General features: G+C 32.5%; 1 protein-coding gene across 1 annotated transcript in view; it reads left to right on the top strand.

Annotated features, from left to right (window-relative positions):
- LOC118733563 (probable cytochrome P450 313a4) overlaps positions 1–15,066 on the top strand; it is a 193,436-nt gene that overhangs the window by 169,563 nt on the left and 8,807 nt on the right. Inside the window, exons 2-6 of the mRNA XM_036463007.1 lie at positions 11,597–11,612; positions 11,738–11,926; positions 11,989–12,058; positions 12,119–12,230; positions 12,302–12,526. Coding sequence (XP_036318900.1) covers positions 11,597–11,612; positions 11,738–11,926; positions 11,989–12,058; positions 12,119–12,230; positions 12,302–12,526 — 612 coding nt within the window. The remainder of the gene's footprint in view (positions 1–11,596; positions 11,613–11,737; positions 11,927–11,988; positions 12,059–12,118; positions 12,231–12,301; positions 12,527–15,066) is intronic.

The raw sequence follows: 15,066 nt of genomic DNA, 5'->3' as shown, positions 1-15,066 counted from the left end.
TTTAGACGAAAATTTGTTGCATTTTTCTAAGTTCTGTATAAGGTTTAAAAGTTGGACTTATATGGTTTTGATGAAAGCATAAATTTTAACTTGAAAAACGTTGCAAATATTTAAGAAAAAAAAAATTGCACTCACTTTTGATCGTCAGTATATGTATATTTGTGTAACCTTTGTACAATAACTACCAAAATTTGTATGGAAACTCGTTTACACATTTCTGGTAAATTTTCCTCCGATTTCACCAAATAATCTTAATAATCTAAAGCCAATTCAACTCTTTCGCAACTCTATCCCAAGTGTAAATGAAATGGGGCGTTCATGTAAAAGAGTGCTCAAATTTATAAGAATATCTGCTTGATAATTTATCTGTTTAGATGAATACCACTAATATCTTTTGAGCGAAGTAATAAAACTCGAATTTTAAGTAATATTTTTATTAAAAAAAATATATAAATCTTTAAAATTTAAAAAGCCAGAAAGAAAAGTACATAATATGCATACAACATACGTGTGATGCTCAGAGTATTTTAATTTTTTTAATTGAAATAAAAAAAAAAATCATTATTTTGTGCCCATGGTCAAAAAATTTAAAAACCCCAAACTATTTCATGATAAGTAACTATTTCTCTGTATTTAATGGAATTGGTATACATATGAAGTATGTTGAAAAGTAGCAAAATATCAGTAAATTAAATATTTCAACGCATACAAATTAAGATAATGTATGCACACAGAGGACAAAAAAAGTTAAATCAAATAGGCACGTATTTAAATCAAATGAAAACAGGTTTAAAAGTGGTTTGTTTGTTTATGGTTTGTTTGTTTATTTGGACACTTCATCCTAGCACAACAATTGTGCAAAATTATATTATAGTGCTAGTCGCAATTCATAATTACTAAGCAATAGAAGTTGCATATTAAAAAAGAAAAACAAAGATTAAAAATATTTGTTAAGAAACATAAAAACATTAATAACTATTAAATATATAGAAATCGAATCTTTTAAGCATTCATATTTTTTGATAGAATTCACAAAGCCATGTGACACGAATACGCATTTGCACAAAATTTTGTCAAACTAAGGTATGTATATCTACTAGAAACAAAGTTTTGATCCTAGTTTTGTTTGTGGCAATAAGAACCATACAAATCTGTACAAATGTACCACTCGTGTGAAGCGGCCACTCAGAGAGATCGAAGGAAGTACAAGTAAAGTAAAGTACAGTATAGTATAGTATAACGAACGTACAAGAGGAACAAACATACAATAAATACATATATAATTATAATTAACTATGGTAAAAACTGGTTAACTCATTTTTGAAACGCAGTGCATTGTTGATTGACCTTATTCTGATAGGTAGTGAGTTCCAAAGGCGGTTTATAATGGACATATTCAATTCAAAGAAGCCCATATTAAAATGAAGCATTTTGCACTTCACTTATGGCGTTTTGCACTTCACGGATGCTTTTTCATAATCAGGATAACAACAAAAAAAATAATAATAATATTTAATCTGCATGCTTCCTGCAATTGAATTTGAACTCTGGCCGTCTAGAAACCAACAAATCGTGGCAATTGTCTTTGCGCGCTCAGCTACAGCCAGACATGTAATGCTTGAAACGCAATGCTGGCGTTGTTTGACAACTCAAATCAATCTGATTGGCTTGATGCCATTTTGAAAGTGATATGTTAAGACAGGAAGTTGCCCACATGAGAAAACGGGACAAAGGTAAAAGAGAAATTTGACAGATGGTAAGACACATTTAGTAGAAGGAGACGTGGGGAAAACAGAATTAGAGCGGTAGGGAAAACCGCTGATACCATTTCGTCGCATTTATGATTTGGGTGACTATATTTAAAAAAAAAAAAGCAAAACCGTATTTGAGAGTGAAGAAATGATAACAAATAAGACTATAAAACAAAGAGAAATTATTTAAATTATTTTATTTTAAGCCAGATTTAATCAATCGATAACTGCATTGTTAAACCAACAAAAATAGTGCGTTATATGTTACTTTCTTCTAAAACTTTGAAAGCAAAAAAGAAATATCGCCACCTAATGTGCATCCTCCATCGCACAGCGGGGCGATAGAAAAAAAAGCGCAGTTAGTCAACGACGTAGCGTAAACGTAGGTTGACGTACGTAGCAGCATATACAATTTACTGTTGATAGAGAGAGAGAAGCACCGGCAACGTCACCGCCATTCGGTGGTGAGTTTTCGTTAACACGCGAGTACCATAAGGTAGATCGTGTCTGCGTCAACCTACGTCTACGTTACGTCGTTGACTGTTTGCGCTTTAAATCTATCGCCACGAAACGCCGCCTAGCGAACTTCGCATTTCGCTTTGGCTGTGTTCAATTTCATATGCTTGCGGGTGTTCTAGTTTTGACAGTGCAAATTTCTTTGTGGTGAGTTCGCCGTTCGACGCCATTGTATTTCAGCCATAAATGTGTTTCGAATTTTGTGTTTGAATCAACACCACTGCACGTGACAGATAAACATGTACTATGTATGTATGTATTTGTTTAAACAATTGTCACCGCCAGTGACGGATACACGGGGGGAAGATAAGGCGATCGGCCTGGATCCCTAGTGTAATTTCGGTTAAAATATACTACTTCAAACGAGAAATTTGAACACAAATTTTTTTAAAAGTTTTTTTTTATTTTATTTTAATCTTCAATCATAACCCCTTTTTTAGGCTTGCACAATACATACATATTATTTATAGAACAAGAAATAATTTAAATCTCTTCGCCAACGTGAAAAATAAAACAATGGGTATGTAGATACTACAAATGAATGATAGTACTTATCATAACTTTACGACTTTCACATATTGACAAGATTTTACCATTTTTCTTAATATTTTGTTAATTTTAATTATTTGTTTATAAAAATTTAGCATTTATTTAACAAAATACACACAAATTCAAGTTTGAATCTTTCTGCAAAATTTGAAAAAAATAAACAAACTTTCGTAAAAATCTAGAAGTTTAAATTCGATTTTTTAGAAATATTCAGTTTTGCAGTCCATTCAATGTCAATATAATAAAGTGTAAGTTTAAAGTAACTGGGACTTACCGTTGCTTTTTGGCAATTTGTGTGGTGTCAGTCACGTTGCAGTTTTAAATTTATTTAATTACCCAGAAAAAAATCTAAATTACACGCAAGCCCCACTGAAATTTTCAAATTCCCCACAAGCGAAATAAATAGTTTTACGTTTGGCTTCCTTCACAAAACTATACATTATCCTATAAAATATATAATATATTTTAGTTATTACAATTCTCTGCATCTTTTGTTTATTAGGTGTTAAATAAAATAATAAATACACATGATAAAACAAAAAATTGCTTGTTAGGGCATAAAAAGTCATTTCACGAAGCCACCGTGATTTTCATTAAAATTTAATCTGTAGTTCTATTTTCATTGCACTTATTAAGATGGAAAATCTAAGAAACCAGAATTGACTATTCATGGACCACTTCGAATGAAAAAAATACAAATTGCAACCCTCTGCTGATGTTATCTATTCAATATACCTTGGAACGGACCGGTGATTCAAAATAAAATAATTTCTGCAAACTGCACAAGGCGAATTCATACAAACACATCCTTTTAACATTAAGAGCCACCGCGGCAAATTTGTCAGCTGTTCATGCAAGACCACCTTGTATTAAGGCGCCCTGCTATTGCTAAAGTAATTATTAAACAGTGCTTCTAATAATACTATACTTGTATTGTTGCCAGTTTTATTTAAATAGAAAAAAACAAACATTTAATACAGAAGACACTACAAGAATCAAAAATTAAAATTAATTTGAAAATGTTTATGAAACTCAAATTTTTCATAGATACATAGTTTTTAAAGCGAAAATTCCCCACAACATAGCATTCCCCAAACATTACCCACAAAAAATATAATTTCTCCCAATTTGGGGAATCACCCACAAAACGGCAACGCTGATTAGTAATTTTCTTTCATGCGAAGCATTTTCGATAATTTTTCTTTATAAGGAGAAAATAAGCAACACCTTCAACGAAAAAAAAACCCAAAAACCGATGGTAAACTGAGGGAAATAATGCATAGTAAAAATGAATACTTTATATTTGATTATCGTTTAAAAATGTTCGTATTTAAAAATAATAAAATAAATTGAGAAATATTATATCATTCTTGATGTACGTGTACATACGTACCAGGGATGCCAACTCATTTTATCTCTCTCCCCGTTGACCACCGCGAAATTCCCAGATTTTCGGTGAAATTCCCCACACTGGCATGATTCCATAAAAAAGTCAAATTTTTTAATTCAATTGCTTGAATTTATTTACGAATGTACTTACAATATTTAAATTTAAATTAAAACATACGCCATATAAGTCAAAATAAACAACTTTGGGCAAAACTGATAAAAATTCAACAAATCATAAAATTTTTTAACTTATTACTTATCATTTTTAGAAGTCAATTTAATTTTATTATTACTTAATTTATTTATATCTTTAATTTAAGCCTAGTGGAAGATTTTATCACCTTTGGTTTTTTTTGCTAGACCTTTTCAAATATTGCAAAAAACGCGATTTTTTGACAGTTTGACCTAGTTTTGTCAAAATCTGGACCTGAAGGAAACTTTATACTTACGGATTCGTAATCAGCACAAAAAGTCTTTCCAAGAATTAGTCAACGAAAACAAATTGTCTTACAGACTAATACAGAGATTTTAACAAAAAATAATAATCTTAACAAATACACAAACGGTAATGGAAAACCATTATGGATATAAGATTTTAGAGTTGTATCAAAACGGATAGTATATTCAATGCTAACAATGTTACATGGGAAACCAAATAACAAATTAGTTCTATTTCTTTTCCTTACTTATAAGTATAATTAAGAAGTGTAATGAAAGTGTCCACTACACATCACCTGGGTTCAAGCCCTGATCAAAGCAACATCGCAAAAAAAATAAAGGATTTTTCTTAACAACGGTCGTCCCTCGGCAGGCAATGGCAAACCTCCGAGTGTATTTCTGCTTCTCATAAAAATACAAAAAAAAACTGTAGATCCCTCCGCTTTGTGTGCCAACATCAAGGCGCACGCCACAAATCAGAGGAGAAGCTCTGCGAAACACTAACATATGTGTAAGCGCCAATCTATTATTATTAATACAATGAAAGTGTGCTCAAAAGATTTATATACAGTATTGTGTTCTATCAACAGCCACAACAAAATCACTGTTGCCTTGTGTAATTGCATTATTTGATATGTATATATAAATGAATGTAAGTAATATTGGCAGAGTTGAAATTGTGACTAAAAATAAAATTTTACAAAAAGTACTCTACACTCTAGGTAGATAAATTATTTAATGATCTAAAATTAAATAGTCTAAATTCCCCGCAAAAGGCAGAAATTACCCGATTCACCGCAACGAGACCAGTTCCCCGCAAGTTGGCATCACTGATACGCACCCCAAGCATGCAGAGCGCTGCTCTGAGAGCGGTGACAACACACACATACATTCATAGTACATACATATTTATCCGTACAAATCGCGTGCTGTGGTGTTGATGCATGAACCAAACCCTGTAGGGTAACCACGAACTGGTGAACCAAATTTGTAGTTCCGTACTAGATCTTTATCGCCAAAAACGAACCAGTCCGATAGTAGCCACCAGTTCAAAAGCAGCGATATGTGGTACTTTCAAAAAACAATTTTAGAAATCTATATCTAAAATGATGAATTTAGAACTGGTTCAAAACTATAGAAAAAGGGATGCAGAACGAACTAGATCTCATCTGGCGAATTTTGAACTATTTCGAAACTATTGAAAAAGGGATGCAGCGGGGGGCTTGTTTACTTTAAATTGATTTTTGCTTGGCGGGTTTTTCGTTCAAATACCTTTTCAGTCTGTACTTCGCAGATGCTTTTTCATAGTTTGGCAATACAAAACTAATATTTGTTTAGCATCTTAACATTTTGGGACCTTCTGGAATATAACCAATAACAGTCAGCAGCTCTGCAAATTCAGCTACAGCCAAAGGTATGTAAACGTGTTTTCAAATGTACAATTTAATTTACATTCATTCAAACAAATTTGATTTCAGATTGAATATACATTTCTCTGCAAATAATTGAAATTTTCTACCATGGTAACCCAAAAAGAAAACATGTTGTTACTTTTTTCGTTTACAACTGGTTCGAAACTATAGAAAATGGGGTGCAAAGCGAACTAGATCCCATATGTCGAATATAGGACTGGTTCTGAACTATAGAAAAGGTAATGCAGCGGAGGACACTTTCCAGATCCTATGACATCGCTGTGTTAAATTCGCATGTTTGCATGCAAAAGAGATTTATCGCGAACAAATCTAAATATTTATTTACTACATACTTATGTATAAATAAAATACATGAAGGCATTTTTTGTTAACGGCTTAAGATCTGCACCGATTATTCGATTTTCAAAACTGAGGTTCCAAATTAAAGGGTTTGGCCTCTAACTGCACAGCAAGGTATGACTTTTTTGGAAAGGGTTGCTCCCTTTTTTAAAATTATAAAACCTGCACCGTTCGTTGTATTCGGAAAAAAATTAGGTGTCAAATGAGAGCCTGGGCCTCTAGATATGCAAGAAGATTTAATTTTTTTCAATTGGGTTACCACCTGTTTAAAAAGTCATTACCCTTACATAGTTCGTGCATTTAAAAAAAAATTATATAATATGCCATATAAACGGGCTTGGTCTATAGATCTGCAAGGAAGAACCTCTTATTTTTTTAAAAAGGGTTGCCACCTGTTACACTATTTTTCCTGCAGAGCATCAGATTTACACCGTCTCTCAAGTTACAAAATGAGGTGTCAAATGAAAGGGATTTACTTATAGACGTTCTTTGGTTTTTTAAAGGGTCGTCGCCTAATTAAAAATGCATTGTTTAAAATATGATAGTAAAATGTCACAATATGGGTTTGAGATTAAATTAATATGTTGGTGTTTTTAATAGTGTTCCTACTTATTAAACACACTTACGGTAAGTGATGTATTAAGGGCTTTCGATATCGCTATCAATCGAAAGGTAGTTAAGAGTTGTTAACTAGATGACAACTCTCGAAAATTTGAATATTTTTACACAAAAGCCATTTAACTAGCTGTCGTTTGATACCAATATCGAACGTCGTTAATAAGTTACTTACCTTTCATACCTATATATTTTTCAACTCTTAAAAGCACGAACATATTATTTTAGTATAAAGACCCTTTCGCTTGATGTCCATATTGCGACATTTTACTGAGTATCATATTTAAGCAATAGATTTATAATTAGGTGGCAAACCTTAAAAACAAATAAAACCCAAAGCACATCTCTAGGTAAATACCTTTCATTTGGCACCTCATTTTAAAATTGAGAGAACGGTGTAAATCTGGTGCTCTGCACAAAAAAATAATAATTTTTAGCAGCTGGCAACCTTTTAAAAAAATAAGACGTTCTTCCTTGTAGATCTATAGACCAAGCCCGTTTATTTGACATATTATATCATTTTTTTAAGTGGGGTGGCAACCCTATTTAAAAAGTTAAACTTTCTTGCACTTCTAGAGGCCCTGCCCTTTCATTTTACAAATAATTTTTTTTAATATAACGAGCGGTGCAGGTTTTATAATTTTAAAAAATGTCATACCTTGTTGCATATTTAGAGGCCAAGTCCTTTAATTTGGAACCTCAGTTTTGCAAATCGAATAATCGGTGCAGATCTGATGCCTTTAACAAAAAATGCCTTCATGTATTGTATTTATACATAAGTATGTAGTAAATTATTATAATCAAAATTCGAGCCCCCACCCCCTAACTTTAGTTTTCCCTATATATAAAACATAGTACCCTGAAGTGCTAGCTTAATAGTGTCGAGTCCACCTAACCTCAAGGTAGATGCCTTTAATTTAACGTTATTTGACAAGTTGATCCCAATCGCAAAATGCTTCATTTTATTATGGGCGTATTTGAATTGAATACTTCCATTATACATATGGGTGAAAATTTCTCAACTGGACCTCGGATTTCAGTCAAGTTCGAAGTTTTGCGTGAAAATTTGTGGGTAGAGAGGTTTATAGATGTGAAAGGGATTCTGGGAATTTGTTTGAAAAAATTTAATTTTTAAAGTTATTAATTGCTGTTCATAGAAAATATCGTTCGTCGATTCTTTTGTTGCATGATGGAGAATCGCTTTTGGATCAACTATCTGTGTCCGTGACTGGTACTTCGACACTCATATTTTGTGCATCATATATTCCTTCAAGTAGCTCCGACGCTTTGTACAAATCGCATATTGATAATATTGTAGATTTAGTATCTAAGCGGTCTAGTTGCAATTTTTGTATTCTTGGTGACTTTAATCTTTGTAATGTTGGCTGGACGACTATGGACGATAGTTTGGCTTTATTTCCCAATAACGTTGGCAGTTTCTCCGAAACATATGTTGTTGACAATCTACTAAGCTTAAATCTCAGTCAGATAAATAACCTCAAAAATAAACTTGCCAGAATTCTTGACCTAGTATTTATTTAAGTGAAAATTTGAACTTTTCCTTAGATGAATGCCTCGGTCCTCTGTCGTGTTCGGGTTTACACCATGTTCCTCTGGTCCTCCAACTGGAGTTTTACGAATTCAAAAATCTTAAATCAGATACCTATTCTTCGAATTATAGTTTTAGGAGCTGTAGCTTTGATGCAGTTAGTAATGAAATTTGTAGGGTAGACTGGGACTGGGTTTTTGTAGGGGCCGACGTTGCAGATTGTTTCATTTCTTTCAGAAATAAAATTAATGAAATCTGCAGGAGTTATATCCCGCTAAAGAAAAAGAACTGAACTTGAACGTGACATCAAACTGAACCCTAAAGCTTTTTGGAGCTATGTCAAGTCAAAGAAAACGTGTTCAAGTATTCCGTCACAAGTTTTTTATAATAGTACCCATGCTCAGTCTTCTTTAGAGGCTGCTAATCTTTTTGCTGACTTTTTCAGCTCAAATTTTGAACCCGAATTGGATCTAGGTAATTTTTCTATTTGTAACACTGATTCTCCCATAAACTTTGGAGAGTTATCTCTAACAATAGAAGATGTGATTGGTGGCATTTTGAAACTCAAAGCATCATTCCAATCTGATGTAGATGGTTTCTGTTCTTATCTATTTCAGAATTGTTCTGCGATTGCTTACCCAATCTTATTAATATTCAACAAGTCACTTGAATTTGGTAAGTTTATTGATGCCTGGAAAGTTACCTCTATTACACCTATTTTGAAAAATGGTAACAAAAACAATATTGCCAACTACCGACCGATTAGTAAACTTTCAACAATCTCCAAGTTATTCGAAATCATAGTTAAGGAAAAGATGTACTTTGCTGTCAAGAGTTTGATCTCAATTAATCAGCATGGCTTCATGCCGGCCAGGCCAACTGTAACTAATCTTGCGGTTTTTTCTGAAGTCTGTTTGTCGGCTTTTAACAATCGAGCACAGGTTGATACCGTATATACTGATTTTTCGAAAGCTTTTGACAAAGTCAACCATTCAATCTTAGCTTTCTGTCTTGGGTGGAGTCCTACCTGTCCTCACGAAGTTGTGTTGTAGCTGTGGATGATGTTTACTCGCGTTATTTTATTGCGTCTTCTGGTGTACCGCAGGGTAGCGTTCTGGGCCCCCTGCTATTTGTAATTTTTATTAACGACATACGTTATTGCTTTAGGTACTCTAATTTTCTGCTCTATGCTGATGATTTAAAAATATTTTCAACAATCACGAATGAATCTGATTCCCTCAAGCTGCAATCGGATCTTGATAACGTATTAGCTTGGTGTAGTTACAATCACTTGCATCTAAATCCACAAAAATGCTTCCATATATCATTTACAAAATCCTGACCTCCTATTCATACTCAATATTATATTGGTGATTCAACTTTAAGCACTGTGAATGAAATATCCGATCTTGGGGTGATTTTTGACTCAAAATTTCATTTTCATAGTCATTTTAACTATGTTATCGCTAAGTCATATTCCACGCTTGCCTTCATTCGCCGTTTCAGTACAGAATTCACAGATCCTTACACGTTAAAGTTGCTGTTCACGTCTCCGGTGCGTTCCAAGTTAGAATATGCCTTCTTCGTATTGAGACCTTACTATGATTGTCATATAAATCGGCTCGAGCGTGTTCAAAAAGTTTTTGTTCGTATTGCACTCCGCTCTCTGCATTTTCATGATCCGTTTCCTTCTTATAATTCGAGATGTCTCTTAATTAACTTGAAGTCTTTAAACAGTAGAAGAACTATTCTCTCATTGACATTTATTTTTGACATTATACATGGAGCGATTGACTCGCCATATTTACTCGAGCTTATTCGTTTTAATATCCCCTATTGAAACCTGCGGAACCATGGCACTTTTGTGTTAGATCCAGTTAGAACAATTTACGCATCTAATTCTCCTATAGCTAGGGTCCTGAAGGAGTATAATATGTTCCCTAATACTATAGCCATTGATTTCTCTTTGCCGAAAGATAAGTTTAAGTTGGTATTGAATGGACTAATTTAACTAGTTATTAGTATATTGTTCTTTGTTAATTTGTAAATAGTCTGTAAGAAAATTGTTATATAATTTCTAGACTATAACTCATTAAATAAATAAATAAATATATTTTTAAGCAATCTTTTTTTCAAAACTAATTTTCTCTTGAAGTAATTGACGAAAGTTTATGAAATTTTTTTGTAAGCGTAGTGACAGTACAGCTTAAAGAAAAATATTTTATAATTTAGAATTTTTTTTTGTTATTTTAAACGTAAATATTCAAGTTGCATTAAAAATATGTTCTCAATGAGTGTTTTCCATTCCGTTTATATTTTCAAAAATTGCATTTATTGAAGAAAATATTTGTAAAAAAAAAATTTTAGATATTTTCTGCTTTTGACTTATAGAAACATTTGTCACAGCGCGCACCCATCGTGAACCATGTGCGCTCACCGACTATGCGCGCAACGTATTCACTAGAAAGCTCGTACAGGAGCAATTAACAATTGGCTCATATTTCCGACTTGTGTCGTAACCTCATATCGATGGCTGAGTGGAAGATCGGACTATCTCGGCAGCCAGTTCGAAAACGCTCTATCTCATAAAACTTTTCAAGAACGTCCTATTTCAGAATTCGTTTCAAAAACGCCCTATCTCAGCTGCCGATTCAAAAACGCCCTATATCAGCATATTTTCAATACATTTTGAAGTGAGATAAGGCGTTTTTGAACCGAATTTTGAGATAGGGTGTTTTTCAATTAAATTCTGAAATAGGGCGTTCTTGAAAAGTTTTTTGAGATAGAGCGTTTTCGAACTAGCTGCCGAGATAGGCCGATCTTCCACTCAGCCATCGATATAATAATGATGGCATTTATGGTATTTTTAAGGCATTTTTAGGTTAAGCTTGGTATGTGTTAAAATAATCTGATCAAGTCGATTGTTTTGGAGTTCACACGCAACTATACTACTTTTGAACACGTTTTCATTTGATTTAAATACGTTTATATTTGATTTTACAATTTCTTCCCCTTAGTGCATGCTAAATTTTGGTATGAAAGTATTATTTTTAAATACGAACATTTTTAAACGATAATCAAATAAAAGATATTCATTTTTACTATGCGTTATTTCCCTCCTACATACATATGTATATTTAATACCTTCATAATTTTAGTGGATCAATGGCATCGGAATCGTCGAATTATGAACCCAAGTTTTCACCAAAAGCTCCTGACATCCTTTTTCCCAATATTCAACAAAGCTAAAGATGGTGCCATTCTAAAGTTCGGTGAAATGGCAGATAATATGCTACCACATCTTATTGGTGAAAAATTACAAAGGATAACATTAAGCATAGCTGTCGGTAAGGAGTAATAAAAGAGTTATAAACTAAATTCATTGTGCAATTAATTTGATTTACTTTAGAAACCACAATGGGGAAAAAAATGTACAAGGGCGATCAGGTTTCAGACAAATTAGTAAAAGCCTTCGTTGTGTTAGTATATATATTTGCATAGAAACGTAGTGAATTAAAAAAAGAACAAATATTTTTCAGACTTCTCGAAGCAGTGCCGAAGGAATGTTTATTGGCATATGTAAAGCTAAACAATTTTTATGCTCGATTTTCGAAAACTACAAAAGAATACTTGTATACGTTCATCGAGGAGGTGAATTGCATTATCAAATATTTTCTAAGTACTCATATAAAACGAACTACTATATTTATTTATTTGCATAGCTTTTAAATAGGAAGTTATCAAGTATAACTTTTGGAAAAGAGTCAAGAATTGCGGACATTGATCCCCCTCAAAGTTATAAAGCCACTGATGGCGTTTCGATTGGAAAGACCGAATTGAATGAAAAGATACCGAATATTTTTGTTGATCAAGCAATAAATTTATATCGCGAAGGAAAATTGTCTTACCATGACATAATTGGCGAAGCTAATACCATCGTGTCGGCGGTAAGTAATAATTCAAAGATTAATTTTGCGTACGTATAAGAAACACGAATAAAAGTTATGAAAATAGAGAAAAATATGTTAACTTCTAAAAACTAGTCAATTCTTAAACAGCGTGTACAATAACTACTCGGACAACAAAATTTTATAAGTGTTTTGGTTAGAACTCTGATGGAGCTACTCAGAACTCTCAACAAAACTCTTAAAAAAGAAATTTTTTTTTGGAAATAAAAACTTGCCCCTTGTTTTTGCTTATAACTTTTTTACTATTGGTCGGACAAAAAAACTTTGTGAGAGATTTGGTTAGAATAATGTGATTATTACCTTCATTTCGATCAATTCATAATTCGTTTATAAAAATATGTACATAATAGCTTCATGTAGTTTCTATTATAGATTGAATTATATATACATATTATAAATGAAAATTATTAAATGAAATAAATAAACATACTTAAGTTCCAAACAATATCTATCTATTTGAATTTTGGTGCTAAATCTATGACCATAGCTGTATATGTATACGAAAATGTGCAAGACCATAAAGAAATAAAATTATCAAAATTTCCTTCTCGGGAACTCTAGAACTATTGAAAAACTACTCAGAACAGATGTAATTTTATTTTTTTTTTTCGGCTTCTTCTCAGGAACTCTAAGCTTTTGGAAAGATACTCAGAATAGTTTTAACTTTTTTTCAAACATTCAACTTTTTCGACTTTTTTAAAAGAAAATTTTTTGGGCATAATTTTACAGAACTTTTTGTTTCCTTTTCAGGAAGTCTGGAACTATTGAAAAGCTGCTCAGAACAGTTTTTATTTGCCTTTTTGCCACATGTCGTATGCTGCGTGAATGTGGCATACACAATTTTCAAAGCAATTTTTTTTTCTCAAAATATCCAGAATTTTCTTCCTTTTCAAGAACTCTAGAACTATTGGAAGGTTACTCAGAACAACTTTTTTTTGTTTATAAAATTATAAAAATTTCCCCCCCCCTTGTTTTTGCTTATAACTTTTTATTATTGGTCGGACAAACAAAATATATAAGAGTTTTAGTTAGAACTCTCTTCTCAGAACTCTCAACAGAACTTTGAAAAGCAAAATAAATTTGTTTGTTAATAAAAATTCGCCCATTGTGTTTGCTTATAGCTTTTTTACTTTTTGTCGGACAACAAAACTTTATAAGTGTTTTGGTTAGAACTCTCATGGGGCTACTCAGAACTCTCAACAGAACCCTGAAAAACAAATGAAGTAAACAGTGACAGAATTAGGTAAAATTTCTCAAATAAAAAAATTTTGGATTTTTTTGCAGAACTATTTACCAAACCCTTTCAGAACTCTAGAACTCTTTATAGTACACTACGATGTGGCATCAGAACTCTTTTTCCTGGAAAAAAGGGGGCCGCGTGAAGTTGGCCCACCAAATCGTTTTACCGATTTCTGCCCGAAATTCCCCGGAACTATTGCAATTTCCAGCCAGGAACTCTAAAACTTTTTAAAATCCAGCCAGAGCTCTAAAAAAATTTCACATTTGTTCAATGCGTAGAATTTCAATTGAATTAGCAATGGCAACTTCAGTATAAAAAATAACTAACATTTCGTAGCCGGATCTATACAAATTATAGATGTTTAAAAATTATTTTTACGATGTATTTTGGAACCAATTTCCGTCATCCCTTGTCAAATTTTGTTTGGAGATTATTAAATTATTTTTACCATTATTATACTATTATTTAAAAAAATATGCCTGAATACAAAACCAACACTCATTGTTTCATAGCAATATCTCACTGGATATTTCATTTATCTTTTCTGTAAAGACGAAAGATATTCCATTTTGCAAAACTTCGCTTTAATTCGATTTTTAAACACCCTTTTAAACCTGTTTTATTTCTAAAGTTTTCTTTTCAACCTATTTCGTTTGTACCGTATTAAATTTAATAAGAATTTTAAACAGGTGGCAGCCACTATTAAAAATATTTTTGAAATAAAGCCTTCTGAAATATCTTCTTTTTATTGACTTGCCATCATTTTGTGATGTTTCATTTTACATACTGATTAAATTTAATTTGAACTTTAAACAGGTGGTCAGCCTCTTTAAAAATATTATATCATAATAACATGTTCTGACCGACATCGGAAACATGTTTTCGTTGCTTAAACCGGTTTTCGACCTAAAACTTGTGTTTTCGTCCATGCAAAATCTGTCAAACGAAAACTAGTTTTCGCTGAAAACAAACGTTCCACTCATTCCAATCGGTGTCTGCACTATCATCTTTCATACGTCATTTCTGATTTATTGTTAATTGGCTGGCCAAAGTAAAATAAGAATGATGTAAGAAACCTTCCAACAGTTCTAGAGTTCTTGAAAAGGGGAAAAAAGTTCTGGACATTTTGACAAAAAAAAAAAAATTGTGTATGCCAGATTCACGCAGTATACGACATGTGGCAAAAAGCCAAATAAAAAATTGGTCTGAGGGGCTTTTCAATACTTCAAGAGATCATAATATGGAAACAAAAAGTTCTGCAAAATTACGCCGAAAAAAA

Source organism: Rhagoletis pomonella, unplaced genomic scaffold, assembly GCF_013731165.1.
Source record: "Rhagoletis pomonella isolate Grant_MI unplaced genomic scaffold, Rhpom_1.0 Rhpom_scaffold_00001, whole genome shotgun sequence".
NCBI lineage: Eukaryota > Metazoa > Arthropoda > Insecta > Diptera > Tephritidae > Rhagoletis > Rhagoletis pomonella.
Note: the sequence above shows the minus strand (reverse complement) of the source record. Positions and strands in the feature narration are given on the sequence as shown.